The 17,865-nt window shown below is 41.8% G+C and overlaps 1 protein-coding gene across 3 annotated transcripts in view; it reads right to left on the reverse strand.

Moving 5' to 3' along the window:
* BRCA1 (BRCA1 DNA repair associated) overlaps positions 1–17,865 on the reverse strand; it is a 589,423-nt gene that overhangs the window by 325,991 nt on the left and 245,567 nt on the right. For all 3 annotated transcript variants that reach the window (XM_073608372.1, XM_073608370.1, XM_073608373.1), the window contains one exon: positions 5,118–5,292. In XM_073608372.1, the coding sequence (XP_073464473.1) occupies positions 5,118–5,292 (175 nt within the window). The remainder of the gene's footprint in view (positions 1–5,117; positions 5,293–17,865) is intronic.

Raw genomic sequence — 17,865 nt, forward strand, 5'->3', positions numbered from 1 at the left:
TAGGAATAAAAGTGACACTTTTTTTTTTTAAACAATGTAAAAATAAAAAATACAAGGTAAAATAAATAAGAAAAAAAAAATGTTTAAACGCACCCCGTCCCCTCGAGCTCACGTGCAGAAGTGAACGCATACGTTCAAACCACACGTGAGGTATCGCCGCAATCGGTAGAGCGAGAGCAATAGTTCTAGCCCTAGATCTCCTCTGTAACTCCAAACATGCAACCCGTAGAATTTTTTTAAACGTTGCCTATGGAGATTTTTAAGGGTAAAAGTTTGTCGCCATTCCACGAGCAGGCGCACATGTTGGGTATCAATTTACTCGGCGTAACATTATCTTTCACAATATAAAAAAAAATTGGGCTAACTTTACTGTTGTCTTATTTTTTAATTCAAAGAAATGTATTTTTTCCAAAAAGAGTGCGCTTGTAAGACCGCTGTGCAAATACGGTGTGACAGAAAGTACTGCAACGACCGCCATTTTATTCTCTATGGTGTTAGAAAAAAAAATGTATAATGTTTGGGGGTTCTTAGTAATTTTCTAGCAAAAAAACCTTTTTAACTTGTAAACACCATATCTAAAAAAGAGGCTCGGTCCTTAAGTGCAAAAATTGCACGTGGAATGGCGCCAAACTTTGGTACGTAAAAATCTCCATGGGCGACGGTTTAAAAATGTTACAGGTTACCTGTTTAGAGTTACAGGGGAGGTCTTGGGTTAGAATTGTTGCTCTCACTCTAAACGCACGACTTGCGTATGTGCTTGCTTCTGTTCGCGAGCGGGGACGCTTTACATTTTTTTTTTTATCATTGTTTATTTTACTTTTATTTTTACACTTTCTATAAAAAAACATTTTTTGATCACTTTTATTCCTATTACAAGGAATGTAAATATCCCTTGTAATAGGAATAGTGCATGACAGGTCCTCTTTATGGAGAGATGTGGGGTCTATAAAGACCCCACATCTCTCCATCAGGCTGGAAAGACCAAAGATCAAAAAAATAAATAAACTGTCTTGGCCTTTCCAGCCGCATCCCTGGCATTGTTTACTTCCACCGGCCCGGACGTGACGTCATAACGTCACACCCGGGCCTCCGAGGGTCATAGAGATGACTGAGGACCATCTGGTCACCAGAAATCTCTATGCTCAACTTCTGGTGGCTACCGATTCGTTCTCCGGCTCGCTGATTGCACGGGCGAGCTGTTAGAAGCACCGGAGGGCGGTTGGGGGGTGATCCCTCCCGTCCCACTGCCTGTAAGAACGATCAAGCGGCCGAACTGCCGCTATGATTGTTCTTACGGTGAAGGGAATCGCCGGCCGATAAAGATATCTGGATGATGCCTGTATCTGCAGTCATCATTCGGATATCCCCACCTAAAGTCCAGCACGTCATATGACGAACCTTGGGAGGGAAGTGGTTAAAGAGGAACTGCAGTCTGCTCACATAATTTGCAATGAAAACATTCTGCCATTCTGAAGCCTCCCTCCAACCACTTTGCATATTATTTTATATATACTGTGATTCTGTACTTGCCAAATATGCTGCAGAAATCTCCCTCCATTAAGTATGGCTGCAATCATTTTAACTGTGGGCAGCTGAAGCTGTTGCCTGTTCACTTCCTGGATTTACACAGAGGCGCACCTCCAGCTCTGTAGCTCTAATTGGCTCTCTTATGACTTATCCCCCCTCATTTCCTGGCAAAATCTCACAAGAGTGAGAGAGAACTGTGCATGATGTCAAACACCAAGGCTTTTTTCCAGACAAGAAACAGGAAGTGGGCTGTGTAAGTTATTTACTGACATAAAAAAGGTTTATTTTCCAGTTAAAGTTAAGTTAAAACAACTAGGGTGGAAAATTTAGATGGAAAGTTGAAAAAATGACTGAAGTTCCGCTTTAAGTACTTAAATGAGATAAAACAAGATCTGTAGAGGCTTAAAGACTCACATGGAGAAAACGAGCACACAGGTACACAACAGAACAAAAAGCAAACCCTGACTGGTACAGTTTTAGATTTGTAACGATGGAGATTCAGATAATTACAAATGCCCAATTTTGATTCAGCTTGAGCAGGATCAGTCTCAATTTGCGGTACAACTACAATTTGTGCTTATGTGTTCTTCTAAAACTGGCTGCTCTTTATTAATACCATAAACATACATTCACGCACTATATACACTCCAACATAGAATCAGAGACCACCTATACTCTATACTATACTAAACTTACCACCGTAGGCCGACATATTGGAATGCACCATCGCTTTGATGTTACGGCTGTCAAATTTTTGGTCCTTGAAGTAGTCCAAGAGAGCCCTAGAGGGGGTGATTGGGATAGGACTATTCTACAGAGAGAAACTCTGTGGATCGAATGTCTCAACGCTACAGCCCCTCCAGGCCTCAATGAGATGATATCTTATAAACCGTTTTTGTCGATTTTCCACAACTTCCCTCCCTTCCTTGTCGCCTTTTCCCCTTCCCATTCCCTCCCTCCTCCGTATCCTTCCTATCCCATGGGTTTCCTTTGTGTGCTCCTGTCAATCATGGCAGCAATTCTCCACTGGCCCATTACACCTCAGGTAACCTGGCCGTCCATACCTGCCCTAGTCAAATTTCCAAATTGTTTTATTGTTAAATAAAGTTCTATTATAGATTTGGGACTATTTAGCCCCTCATTATTTCTTGTAATAAATGTTTTGTTGCACTACTTTCGTGTATAATTGATGAAATCAATTTGGGTTGTTGCTTCCCTTGCACATCTAGCGTCAATCCAACGAACGCCGAGTTCGTATACCTCAAAAAGGGTGTCTTCAAACCGTCCCCATTTCCTCAATGCTCGTCACAATGGGATGCATATATGTAGAGTATTGGAAGAGAGTGCACATAGCATAATCCCGTATATAAATCAGTTTATTAGGTTAAAAACAACATGGTACACTTACATTTAGCAGAAGGCTATAGTAAAAAAACATCCACGAGCGCAGAGCTCGTATCCTATCATCAGTCTGTGACAGTTCCCGTGCTCCAAACCTCACGCATATTGTCACGTCACGTGACTTCATCAGAGGTTCCTCTGATGGTGATTTGTTACTGGATTACAAGCTGTTGTCTTGCAGCAGTAAGGTGAGCTGCTTGTGAGCACAGAGGTGTACCATGTTGTTTTTAACCTAATAAACTGATTTATATACGGGATTATGCTATGTGCACTCTCTTCCAATACTCTACATATATGCATCCCATTGTGACGAGCATTGAGGAAATGGGGATGGTTTGAAGACACCCTTTTTGAGGTATACGAACTCGGCGTTCGTTGGATTGACGCCCACACTCATTTTACAAAAGTGAGTGCATCCCCCTTCTGTGTCCTGTCCCTTTTTTTTACTTTGGCCGCCACGGAGTTATACTATATACTGTCTGCCTATGTTTTTTATATACCATCCTGCACACCCACCACCCGAATCGCCTGAACTACTGGATGGGACCCTTGCTTGCTGGTGATTTGTTACTGGATTACAAGCTGTTGTCTTGCAGCAGTAAGGTGAGCTGCTTGTGAGCACAGAGGTGTCCCCACTGAAGACTTTGTTTCCCTTTCCTGTGGCTTGTGGACTTGCCTTTTTGGAACTGATGACTCATTGTTTGAGCACTTTGTACTACAAGGTGGTGGGACTGTTCACCATTTATTTATTTTTCTTGGAGTCACCAATAAGTATTTGCTGAGTTACCACATATGTGCTAGTATGATACTAGCCCCTTTGCACTGAGATTTTTTATTTTCTTTTGTGTCAGTATTTACAATATTTTTATGTGCTAGTATGATACTAGCCCTCATGCACATGGACTTTGTTTGATTTATATATTTTATTTTGTTCAATTTTTTTGTACCCACACTGTGTTTGTCACTCATTTCATAGCTTTTTATACGCTTTAGACTATTTTGTTTCTTCAGTTTATTCGGATTTAGTGCTCATTAGACTGCACTTTATTACATTTCATCACACTTTTATATTTTGTATAATTTTTCCATTTTGCCTTTTGGAACTGATGACTCATTGTTTGAGCGCTTTGTACTACAAGGCGGTGGGACTGTTCACCATTTAGTTATTTACTTGGAGTCACCATTAAGTATTTGCTGAGTTACTACATATGTGCTAGTATGATACTAGCCCTTTTGCACTGAGTTTTATCTCTTGATAAGTATTTGCTGAGTTACCACTTATGTGCTAGTATGGTACTAGCCCTTTTGCACTGAGATTTTTCTTTTCTTCTGTTTCAGTATTTACATGATATTTTTTATGTGCTAGTATGATACTAGCCCTCGTGCTCATTATACCTTTATATTTTGTATAATTTTTTCATTTTTCATTCACCTCTCTATACATTTGAGCTAGCCCCTTCCCCTTCCTCCTCCTTCCTTCCCCTCTTATCACAGCGCAATCACCACTTACTTTATTCACACCACTTTTGTCTGTTTGGATCAGCCATTTAGGTGTTGCAGCAGTGCCCCTTAGCATAGGTATTTCTGACAGCGCAGGAGTTTCTTCATTATTTATCCAGATGTTGGCTCAAACTTGTCTTGCATACACACGGTCACACAAAGTTGTCGGAAAATCCGATCGTTCTAAACACGGTGACGTAAAACACGTACGTCGGGACTATAAACGGGGCAGTGGCCAATAGCTTTCATCTCTTTATTTATTCTGAGCATGCGTGGCACTTTGTCCGTCGGATTTGTGTACACACGATCGGAATTTCCGACAACGGATTTTGTTGTCAGAAAATTTTATATCCTGCTCTCAAACTTTGTGTGTCGGAAAATCCGATGGAAAATGTGTGATGGAGCCTACACACGGTCAGAATTTCTGACAACAAGGTCCTATCACACATTTTCCGTTGGAAAATCCGACCGTGTGTACAGGGCATTACTCACAAGAGTCAGATTACCTTAACTCTGTTGTAGATACCTGCTTAAGCTAAACACTTGGCTAAGTTGATATGCCACATACGGAAAAAAAACAGAAATGCACAGTAATTTTAACCAGCATGCTGGCTCTGTGTGAAGCTGGAGTATATGTAGTGAGCATTAAGTCATTATACAAACAGCAGCTTTGATGTATGCATATTTACCATGGTCTGTTTGTTTCTGGCATGCCTCCTGTAGTCTTATTGTGTTAAGCTCAGCTGTGGAGGTTTGCTCCTTCTCAGATAAAGAGCTTGGTGTATTGTGCTGTTCCAGTACGGCTTCCAGAGCAGCCATTTCCTCTTGGATTTTTTCTAAATTGTTCCGCAGAGCATCCCGCTGCTGTAAGAGAAGGCACCCCACAAGCTTAATCACACTTGTATAAGTGGGGAAAGAAGCGATGTTAAGTGTAATTACCAACAGATAGTTTTTCAAAGCTGGGTGAAAAGGATGGAACCAATGCAATAGCCAGCATTTTCTACAAACTTGCATTTTAGATTAAGATGAATCCAATGTGGTACTAGCCTGCTACATACAACACAGCTACTCTAATACTTTTTACTGTACAAGAGAAAAGCTAGGCATGCAGGCTGAAAGAAAGAAATGAAAGAAAATTCCTCCATCCAAACAGTGCAGAGCAGTATATTAATCTAAAAATCTGAGAGTTTAATTATTTTCTGGAGAATATCTATCATGAATAATATTTCAAAGAAAATTCCAGATTCAATGAATATACAGTGACCATTTTCACATTGCTAGTCTCCTTTCCAGCTGTGCATACCAATTATGAATACAATTATTATTCAGCTCAAATAAGCTATCATGTTCTTTCAGCTCCAGTGCAATGTACATTAGTATTGATAAGTTAAATGCTCATAATAAAGCCCTCATTATTTACTCTTAGAATATATATATATATATATATTATCAGTTGGTGCTATTAACAAGTGCTGATGATTAACAAGATGTAGGCTAAAATACGATCAAACATAATAATTTGCGTAGGAGGAATAAAACTGAATGAGACAAAGCCATGCTCTACTAACAAGTTAAAGGGTAACTCCACTTTCAGGGGAAAAAACAAATATATAATATAAAAATAAATAAATGCAGTGCTAAGTGTAATGAGAACGGAGAGGTGAACTAACACCCTATATACATAAATATTGTGTACAACAAATATTTACACGTGGCAGTGATTATAAACCACAACAGATGGAGTGAAGGAACAGACCCCAATAACTGGAGGCAGTGTCCATAGTGGGGTAAAAGTTCATCAACACATAAAGTGTGGTATTTCTTGTGAGAAGAAAGGAGAACGTGTGTGGATGATGCTTTTGAATCAATAAGTGGTCTTCATGTACTCAGGGTCCACACATAGATAGAAGGAGTGAATACGCTTACCAGAAAGGGTGGACACACTCACCATACGGTGGAGTGTCATTCAGGCTTATGGATCAATCGATCCTGGGGGTGCTTGCTGGGAGGCGCTGGTGGTAGGTTCCAATAGTCCCATCTGGGGCGACCGTGGGTGGAAGATGGTACTCGGATCCACAGTAGATGGATGGATTCACCTTCACAGCGAGCAGACAGCTGGAGGATGCAACTTTCACCACACAGGATGTGAGTTCATATGGAGAAAGAAAAAGGTCTCCACATAGTGCATGAATCTGGTTTATAAGGTTTATTAAAAACCGCCAAGGAGAAACGAATCTTTACAGACACCGAATAAGATAAATAAAAATAGTGATCACAGATAAATATAAAAATCGCGTGGTAACAGAGCACAAATGGCTTCAGCAACCCGACATGTTTCGGACGATAGTCCTTCCACTGGGGCATACAGCCTTGTGCCTGGCACCACACTTACATACAGAGACATTAAAATTGTAAAATGACAATCAGCTGTGTGTGCCGCCGCTCGGCGGACACAACAGCCAATCAGAAATAGTGTGCTTGCAGCCAGCGTCACTGAAGCATGTGATAGCACCAACCAATCAGAACTTCTAGTGCAGAGTCACATGCTAGCGTTGTTCTGGATGATGTCATCGCGCACCGGCAAATGCGCTCCAAGCCTCATTACCATCCCAGGAAGAGGCAAGTAAGATTATACGGCAAGGTGTGAAATAACTCCACCTTGCCGTATAATCTTACTTGCCTCTTTCTGGGATGGTAATGAGGCTTGGCGCGCATTTGCCGGTGCGCGATGACATCATCAAGAACGACGCTAGCATGTGACTCTGCACTAGAAGTTCTGATTGGTTGGTGCTATCACATGCTTCAGTGACGCTGGCTGCAAGCACACTGTCTATTTCTGATTGGCTGTTGTGTCCACCGAACAATGAGAACAGGGAGGTGAACTAACACACACAGATGATTGTCATTTTACATTTTTAATGTCTCTATATGTAAGTGTGGTGCCAGGCACAAGGCTGTATGCCCCAGTGGAAGGACTATCGTCCGAAACATGTCGGGTTGCTGAAGCCATTTGTGCCCTATTACCACGCAATTTTTATATTTATCTGTGATCACTATTTTTATTTATCCTATTGGGTGTCTGTAAAGAATCGTTTCTCCTTGGCGGTTTTTAATAAACCTTATAAACCAGATTTATGCAATGTGGAGACCTTTTTCTTTCTCCATATGAACTCACATCCTATGTGGTGAAAGTTGCATCCTCCAGCTGTCTGCTCGCTGTGAAGGTGAATCCATCCATCTACTGTGGATCCGAGCACCATCTTCCACCCACGGTCACCCCAGATGGGACTATTGGAACCTACCACCAGCGCCTCCCAGCAAGCACCCCCAGGATCGATTGATCCATAAGCCTGAATGACACTCCGCCGTATGGTGAGTGTGTCCACCCTTTCTGGTAAGCGTATTCACTCCTTCTACCTACCCTGAGTACATGAAAACCACTTATTGATTTAAAAGCATCATCCACACACGTTCTCCTTTCTTCTCACAAGAAATATCACACCTTACGTGTTGATGAACTTTGACCCCACTATGGACACTGCCTCCATTTATTAGGGTCTGTTCCTTCACTCCATCTGTTGTGGTTTATAATCACTGCCACGTGTAAATATTTGTTGTTATACACAATATATATGTATATAGGGTGTTAGTTCACCTCCCTGTTCTCATTACACTTAGCGCTGCATTTATTTATTTTTATTTCATTGCACGGTTACTACACTGGTGATGCTGGCCGCTATTATTTTCACATAATTTTTGTTTCTAATAGCGCAACTATATATTCTCTTAAATATATAATATAGCATATACAATTGCTACACAAGTAATATTGTAATTGAATGTTATTAAAAGTTCCCTTTCCAATCAGCAGCACTGTCATTTTCTGTAAAATGCAATGCAATATGCTAACCTGGAGGTGTTCTGGACACAGATGGTGTACGGAACGCTCCCCAGAGAAAATAATTTCCTGCTTGTGTGATTGGCTTTTTGATTTTTCTAGTAGTCTGCACTAGGATACAAGTCAGATTTTTACAAGTAATTTTTAGTGCAATACTCCCAAATGGAAATCACATTGAAAGATATGCAGACCTTGCCACTTTCCTCAGAGCCCTGAAAGTGCAGCAGCCGACTGAGAATTATAAAGTAAAAATTTGCTAAAATTCTTGCTATGTACATTGATATGTACACCCATAAGCTTCATACACCATATGTATGTTTCATAGGTAAACATTCACTGAGGGTGTAATGTTTTTTCTCAAAAAGAGTTATATTAAGGTTGCTTTGAACATTAAAGCTTAATGTGCATGGGATGTTATCACAACCTCTCCTGAACGATTTAACTTGACAGATTGTAACCCACGTTTAAAATGTCCGTTTTGCCGTGTATACATGCCGCGATTAGCCGCGTTTGCGTTTAGAAGCGTTTGAAAAAGAAAATTTTTTTTTTTCCCTTAATAGCCAAAAATGAAAAAAGACTGTAAACGAAACACGAGTTACCGCGTTTAGTGCTTGAAATGCCTCTAAACTCAGCGTCTGAACTCATTTTTTTTGCTTTCCAAAAAAGGCCTCTAAACTCAACTGCCTAAAAACCGACAGTAAACGAACCTGTGTACATGTACATATAGGATAACATTGGATGAGTTCAGGGGCAGCTGAAAAAAGCATCCAACTGCCTCTGAACCTCCATTTACCAGCAGCAGTGTACATGAGGCCTAAAAATCTTTAAAAAGTTGCAAGATTGAACACAGCAACAAGACACAGACGGGGGAATTTTATGACTGTGCGTGACTGTGAGCGGAGCCGAGACTAACTGAATACACTCAGCTATGTATGTATATTGGCGGCGTTGCTCCTCCGCTCACAATCAGCAGGGGATCGGTGTAGAACACGCACCCATGATTTTCCCCTGATTACCAACACATTTATGGCAATAGTTTCCTTTTTAGGAAACTTTCACATAGGTGTCATCAGTTCAGTCATATGATCAAGGAGAGAAAGTCTGGATATGTTGCTTTGATTTGTTTTGTGGAAATAAAGGTGGATTACAGCTTTTGGAATTCAGCCACCAAGACTTTTTCTGCTTGATCATATGCACAGGTTTGCGAACTGGGCTGGCACCCAGAGTGTGTCTGAGGTGTGCATGAAAGTGGATCGACTTGGAGCAGCATTTGCATATATCAGTTCAGTCACGTTTTTTTGCTAAGAAAAAGGTAAATTCATATTCAGGTTACATTAACCTTCAGTTCAGTTCAATGTACATCAATTTGCACATCTGTCTTCAGATCAATTCAGTTAAATCAGTTAGCAACATCTTGTCTTTAGCAGTGTGTTCCGTTTAATACAAATAGACCTAAAATGAACAGGAATGTAGGAAGATGGAAATTGATGATAATCTGTTTACATCTGCAAGCTCAAAAGGAATTGCAGTCCTATTTCCATCTGAAAATGGATGAATAAAAAAAAAACAAATGGACAAATGGAATGCCTGCCTGAGAGAATCTTTAGAACTACCTGTGCCTCACTGAAGCAAGCCTTTGTACTAGTTTCTGTAACCGTATCAATGGTGTCAAGTTCAGGTAGTTCTAACTACTGCCACTTTACAAAACTGTCGCTCTGGCAGTGACTCTGAGTCTAAATGAGTCACCTATGCACATAAACAAATTACAGCCACCGTCCAGAGCACTGTGCAGCATTACAGGCCTCCTCAGACCACCGTGCAGCATTACAGACCTCCTTAGACCACCATACTGAGCACTGTGCGCAGCATTACAGAGCTCCTTAAACTACTGTCCAGAGCACTGTGCAGCATTACAGGCCTCCTCAGCTCAGACCACTGTCCAGAGCACTGTGTGTAGCACTGCAGCCACCGTCCAAAGCACTGTGCAGCATTAATTACCTCCTCAAACCACCGACCAGAGCACTGTGCAGCATTACAGGCCTCTTCAAACCACCGTGCAGAGCACTGTGCAGCATTGATCGGGCCTCCTCAGACCACTGTCCAGTGCACTGTGTAGAATTACAGTGAATGGCAAAAGCTCATATCATTGCATGACCTACTGCTGCCTTTTGCAGAACATACTAAAAGCTTGCTATATTCTTTAGAATTCTTACTTCAGGTTAGAATTTTCACTTTCTCATTCAGCAGTAGCAGTGTTGTCTTGGCTTACACTGGGAGACAGCTGATTGGCGGAAAGCCATCCCCCCTCCACATTGGCAGAAGAACGAAGATCGCTTCAGAGCTGTGCTGTGACAAGACAAGCTCTCTGCTAATCTATTTATAGCAACCTCCCTCGACACAAATTTTCAGCTGCTTTTATCTCCCGTCTAGGAGAACTTGTCAGAAGTTATCATGCTGATACCAGAAGAACAGACCAGAATAAAGACACGGGACTTAGGGCTTTGGAAAGAGATAAGAAAACACTACAGATATATGTGCATTGGTCAAATTTAATGAATTGGGTTTACATCCACTTTAATACCACAAATAATAACATTTTAGATTTTTCACTCCAGAAGTATATAATGAGTTTGGAAATTGCAGAGAAATGCTTAAATATTGCATTACAATGTAACTACACCGATTAGATTTTAGTCGACTAAAATGTACTGGAGATTTAATCGACTAAATACGATTAAAACTAAAAAAATTACAAAAGACTATAAAGGGACTAAAACTAAAATGCCATTTTAGTCAAAAGACTAAGACTAAAATTAAATCGAAATTTGCTGCCAAAATTAATACTGGTTGCAACAGAGGGCAGTTTGTTTACATAAGGCCTGTAAAAAAAAAATGGTGTTCGAGTGTATCTAGGAAAATTGATGGTGTTTTAAAGACAAAAAGGTGGACACTTGATTTGATAATTTTTTTATTACCTTTGTATGTTAACTGAAAAACAAAAAAAACAACTTTTCTTTGCATTATTTTTGAAAGCATTCTAACACTACAGAATTTTTTTCCACAAGTGCCTACGTATGTAGATATAAATAGATATATCTATATAGAGATAGACAGATGTATATACCGTATTTATCGGCGTATAACACGCACCCGGAGTTTAGGAGGGAATTTTAAGGAAAAAAACTTAAGTGTAATTGCAGTCTTGTCAGTGTAATTGCAGCCTTGCTCAGTGTATTTGATGCCTTGCTCAGTGTATTTGATGCCTTGCTCAGTGTATTTGATGCCTTGCTCAGTGTATTTGCAGCCTTGCTCAGTGTATTTGCAGTCTTGCTCAGTGTAATTGCAGCCTTGCTCGGTGTAATTGCAGCCTTGCTCAGTGTAATTGCAGCCTTGCTCAGTGTAATTGCAGCCTTGCTCAGTGTAATTGCAGCCTTGCCCAGTGACACTGCAGCCTTGTCAGTGTCACTGCAGTTTAAATATGGTGCCGCCGAGATACACAGAGCCGCTCCCCTCTCAGTCCCGCCCTATGATGAACATAACACAGGTCCAATGGTGGGACTGTGAGCAAAGCCGAGACGAGCGCCGCCGATATACATACATAGCCGAGTGTATTCGGCTAGTCTCGGCTCCACTCACAGTCACGCACAGTCCCTGTGTTATGTCCATCATAGTACGGGACTGGGCGTGACTGTGAGCGGAGCCGAGACTAACTGAATACACTCAGCTATGTATGTATATTGGCGGCGCTCGCTCCTCCGCTCACAATCAGCAGGGCATCAGTGTAGAACACGCACCCATGATTTTCCCCTGATTTTAAGGGGAAAAAAGTGCGTGTTATACGCCGATAAATACGGTATATCTATCTATATCTATATACACACATATACACTAAGCTTTATGCACCACTGTGCGCCACATTAACTGAGCATATAGACCTGTTTCAAGTCAATCTGTGCCACCTGTGCTAGTTTCCATTTGACAGCGATATAGAAACTAGTGCGGGTATACCCCCAATCTACAGGGGGAATGGGGTACTTTCCCATATAGAAAACTGCAGCGGATTCCCACCAGGTGTAATCTGTTGTACAGGATGTGAGCTGTCAGAAGACTGCTTACATTACTCATTCTGCTTGCGTACTGAATACACTACACGAGCAGAGATTACAGGGCTAATAATAACCCTTCTCCTCTCACGCTCTGAGCTTGGGGGGGGGCAGGCGGAGGCAGAGAGACAGGAGCCCACCCCCCCTATTTTGTTGATTAGGAGCAGCATCTGCTCCATTTTGTCATGTTTAGAAGAGTGGTGCAAGCTTTATACTTTAGACGTCATTGATCTCGTGTGCCTCGCTGGAACGCGGAAGTGGCCATCTAACCTACACCGCATTGCAGCCGGCTTCTCCGTACGGAGGTCCGCGGCCATCCCCTCGAATTACATCGAAGCCCCATGCTCACGGACCGTTTACCCACCCTGGATACAGGTTCTATTGGAAGCTGACACTCATATTTTTTGTAAGTGCGAATATGTGCTGTTTTATATTGAATTAAACACTTGTACTTAGAGGCGCTTTCTCTTTGTTTTTTCATGAATATTATGGAGAGCTGACTTCACTCAACAGGAAGCTGCACTCAGTACTGCGTCTATTGAGATCCCCCTGGTTCCTACACCTATCTCCCATCACGGACTATCCATAGACTTTATTATAGTCTTTTTGATATAAGTTTTTACCATATAGCATTGGACTTTTTTTTATGTCACTGGACTTGAGCACTGTTACATATTATACTTGATTACAAAGAAATTAAGGGTCTAGAATTGTTATCATAGGTGTATTTTAAATTATAGAGACAGAATATCAACCAAAAATACAGAAAAATAGGATTTTTAATAACAGCTTACCTATAAAATCCTTTTCTTGGAGTACATCATAGGACACAGAGCCTCAATTAATTACTTATTGGGTTATAGCCACCTTCAGGTGTTGACAAAGGTAATCAATAAAGGAAGTTGACTCCCCTATATAACCCCTCCTTCTTCCAGGAGTACCTCAGTTTTTGTAGCCAAGCAATATAAACAATATAGTTATACTCCATAAGACAGATGGGAGGGACCTTTGTGTCCTATGATGTACTCCAAGAAAAGGATTTTACAGGTAAGCTGTTATTAAAAATCCTATTTTCTTTATCGTACTTCATACGACACAGAGCCTCAATTAATTACTTCTTGGGACATTCCAAAGCAATGCCGCTTGAGGGGAGGGGGACACAGCCCGTAGGGCAACCGCAGACCTGAGGATTTATGCTGCCTGCAGCACACAACGCCCGAAGGCGATATCCTCATTCTTACATCCACTTGATAGAATTACGTGAATGTATGGACTGAAGACCAAGTTGCGGCCTTGCAGATCTGAGCAAAGGAGGCCTGGTCACGCACTGCCCAAGAAACACTAACCGCTTTGGTAGAGTATGCCTTAACTTGAATAGGGGGAATCTTACCCCTTAAATCATAAGTTTAAATTATAACTTGCCGAATCCACTTAGCAACAGTGGATTTTGACGCTGCCTGTCTTTTCTTAGGACCCTCTGGCAGGATAAATAAGACATCAGTCTTACGAATGTGAGCAGTTTTCTTTAAATAAATTTTCACTGCTCTCACTACATCAAGACAATGTAGTGACTTATCTTCCCTGGAATATGGTCTTGGGAAAAATGATGGCAGGACATTGTCTTCATTCAAATGAAAACCTGAAATTACTTTTGGCAAAAAGCCTGGATGAGGGCGAATCACCACTCTGTCCTCGTAAATATTCAAATATGGCTCTTTACAAGAAAGAGCAGCCAATTCTGATACCCTCCTAGCTGAGGATATAGCAACAAAAAATATCAGCTTCCTAGTCAAGAGGACTAACGGAATATGCTGTAATGGTTCAAATGGCTGTTTTTGTAACGCTGACAAACTAAATTCAAGTGCCAAGGATTTTATGGGTGATTAAACTGGCGGATTAATCTGCATCACTTCTTGCATAAAAAAAACCCCAGACTAGAGCATGCGTAGCAAGTGGTCTTTGATAAAAAAACAATAAGGCTGAGATTTGGCCCTTAATAATACTTAGGGTCAACTTCATCTCTATGTCCAATTGTAGAAAGGCAAGAATTCTGCCTATAATAGATCTCCGAGGGTGCGAACTCTTGGATTCACACCAGAAAACATAAGCTTTCCAAACTCTATAATATAGCTCTGGAAGCTGGCTTCCTTGCACTGAATAAAGTTGAGAAAACTGACTAGGAAATCCCACATTTCTTCAGTATCGATTGCCGAGCCGTTAAGTTTAGCATTTGTAAAGTAGGATGGAATATCGCCCCCTGCGAGAGCAGGTTTGGCCTTTGCTCCACTGCCATCTTTAGGATTCCTGTATACCATGACCTTCTGGGCCCTGCTGGTGCTACCAGAATTACCGGCCTTCTTTCCGGTTTGATCCTGCAAGGAAGTCGAGGTAGCAACTGAATCGGGGGAATGCATAGATCATTGAAAACTGATCCCACAGGGTTACCAGCGCATGAGTTTCGTATGCAAGTGGACCCCTTGTCCTGGACACGAAGTTGTTTAACTTCATGTTGAATCTGGAGGATAGACGATCTATGTCCGGAGTCCCCCATCTTTGGCAAACAGCCCGAAACACTTTGAGGTGAAGAGACCATTCCCCTGTGAATAACCGCTGGCGACTTAGATAGTCCGCCTGCCAATTTTGTACTCCCGGAATGAAAACTGCCGATAGGGATGGGACATTCCTTTCTGCCCAAGTTAGGATATGGTTCACCTCTCTCTGAACTGAGAGACTCTTGGTGCCCCCTTGGTGATTGATATAGGCCACAGCCGTGGCATTGTCGGATTGAATCCGGACAGAATAATTCTTGAACCTGGAGGTCCAGGTTTTCAGAGCCAGATACACTGCCCGAATCTTTAGGATGTTGATGGCAGGGCTCTTTCGAGTATTGACCACTGTCCCTGGACAGTTGTCTTTCTAGTATAGCTCCCCAGCCTGAGAGGCTGGAATCTGTCGTTAATACTTTCCCGATTATTGGTCCGAAGGATTTCCCTTTAAGCAAATTCTGGCTTCGTAACCACCAACTGAGGCTTTGAGACGCTCTTGGGGTCAGCCCGCATTGGTAAGCCCAAAGCTTGGATCGTCTTGTTCCAAGCAGAGAGGATTCTGTTTTGCAACAGTCTTGAATGGAACTGGGCATAAGGGACTGCTTCGCTACCATCTTCCTAACAACCTCATGCAAAGGAGAATTGAAGGATTTGCTTTTGACCTGACCATCCGTACCAGCTATTGTATGGAGCTGATCTTTGCTGGAGGCAAGACACCCCTTTCTGGGCTGTATCTATAATCAGGCCTAAGTATCCAGCCTTCTTACTGGTTTTAAGGAAGACTTCTCTAGGCTGAACATCCAACCGAGATTTTCCAGGTAACTGGTTGAAATGCGTAAGCTTTGCTTTAAGCGAGTCACTGACTGGTCTATTAACCATACATCGTCTAGGTACGCCAACACTATTATGCCCTATGTGCTCAACCTGGCTAGAGGTGGGGCCAGTATTTTTGTGAATACCCGTGGTGCTGTGGCTAGCCCAAAGGGAAAAGCCGCAAACTGAAAGTGCTGTCCTACTTTGAATCGCAGAAACCTTTGGTGAGCGGGAAATATAGGGACATGCAGGTATGCATCCCTGATGTCGATGGACGCCAAAAGTTCTCCCTCCAGTAGGATGGAGACCACTGACCTGATCGACTCCATGCGAAAGGAGCAAATTTTCAGGAACCGATTTAGATTTTTTAGATCCAGAATGGGAACATTTGATCTCAGAAAATGAGATGGTGGAAACTCCCGAAACTCTAGTTTATATCCTAGAGTCACTGTGGAGAGAGCCCATCTGTCCTGAGTTTCCATTAGTCAGACTTCTGCGTAATGCAGAAGCCTTCCCCCCACTTTGTTGAGGGGAGATGCCTCTTCATGAAGAGATCTTAGAATTCTGCTTTGCAGTTTTGCGGCCCCAGGTCTTCTTTGAGACTGGGTCTGACCATGCAATTTTCCTCTGGAATCTGACGGTGGAAGCCATCGCCACTGCCTAGAGGCGGATGCACTGGGCGCAGGAGAAAGAGTCCGTTTAAATGAAGGACGTTTAAACTTTCTTTGACTGGCAAAAGAAAAAAAGAAAGTACTCTTTCCACTGGAAATTGTTTGGATGTATTTATCCAAATCATCGCCAAATAGTCACTCCCCATGAAATGGGAAACTAGACAGAAGCTGTTTGCAGGGTGCTTCAGCAGACCAACCCTTTAGCCAAAGATTTTAATAGGAATTCCAACCCTTTATCCGTTTCATCTGTTGGATCCTTTAGTATTTGTGCATTGTCCACTGGATAAGTTAAACTTTTATTCACACTGGAAATCGCAGCGTCTACTGCTGGAACTTTCCATTTTTTGGTGAATTTTTCCTCCATGGGATAGAGAACTGAGAAACTCTTTGGAGGGAGAAAATGTTTATCCAGATGATTCCATTCGGTATAAATAAGTTTCTCTAGCAATGTGTGGACAGGAAACGCATGCACTGGTTGTGAAGGTTTTCAAAGAACCCAAAGAAGAAACCAGACTTTCAGCTGACTCCGTTAGGGGTAGCATGAAAGTGGAGAGCAGCATGTCCGTAAAGAATTTGTACCTTAGATTGCAAAGCTGGAACATCAGCTGTTGTTTTCTCTGGAGAGGAATGATCGGTTTGCTTTCCCAATTGAATGAGGGTAATACCTCATCCTGTCCCCACTGTTCCCCTGCTAAAGGGTCTGGAGTGGGAGATATGGAACTAGCATACTTCCTATACCCTACAACGGAGGATGCGATTAAAGCGGCTAATCTTCCTTCTAAGCCTTACAAGGTAGAGGAAAATACATTTTCAGTCACATATACAAGGGCTAAAGTGTGACAAGCAGTCTTTACCACCAGCCGATTCCAACGGCTCACCCTGGCTTGCCATGTCATGTATAGGATGACAATGTGGAGGCATGACTGGAGTTCCCAGCGCCTGGGGATGGTTTTAGTGCCTTAGTAGTCAGCCTTGAAGCCATAGTGCAAAGCACAAAAGCAGAGGCACTCTAAGTTTGTTCTATTTACTTGAACAATAGTAGGAAAAAAACAATGGCAGCATAGAAAGATCTAATGCTAAACAATAAGTCTTTTCCTGCACTGCATATGTAATGGATGTGATTAAGGTGTCACATAAAGTTGTCACATAAGGTACCAGGTAAAAATGTTAAAATGCCTATTTCAAATGTAATATTGTGTCATTGCTTAGCTTGTTAATCTTAACTCTAAACATTCAGACAGCTGCTAGTTCCCTTCCCATTTTGAAGCCGAACCGCAAAGAATTATAAAAAGACTGTGCCTCTTCCGAGAATTGCACCCAAGGCAGACATGACATCAACATTCAATGGCTCGGAAGGAAGTTACCAAGATATTTAATAATAGCTATGATTAATTGCTAAATTTGCT

The sequence above is a fragment of the Aquarana catesbeiana genome, linkage group LG12 (assembly GCF_042186555.1).
Source record: "Aquarana catesbeiana isolate 2022-GZ linkage group LG12, ASM4218655v1, whole genome shotgun sequence".
Taxonomy (NCBI): Eukaryota; Metazoa; Chordata; class Amphibia; order Anura; family Ranidae; genus Aquarana; species Aquarana catesbeiana.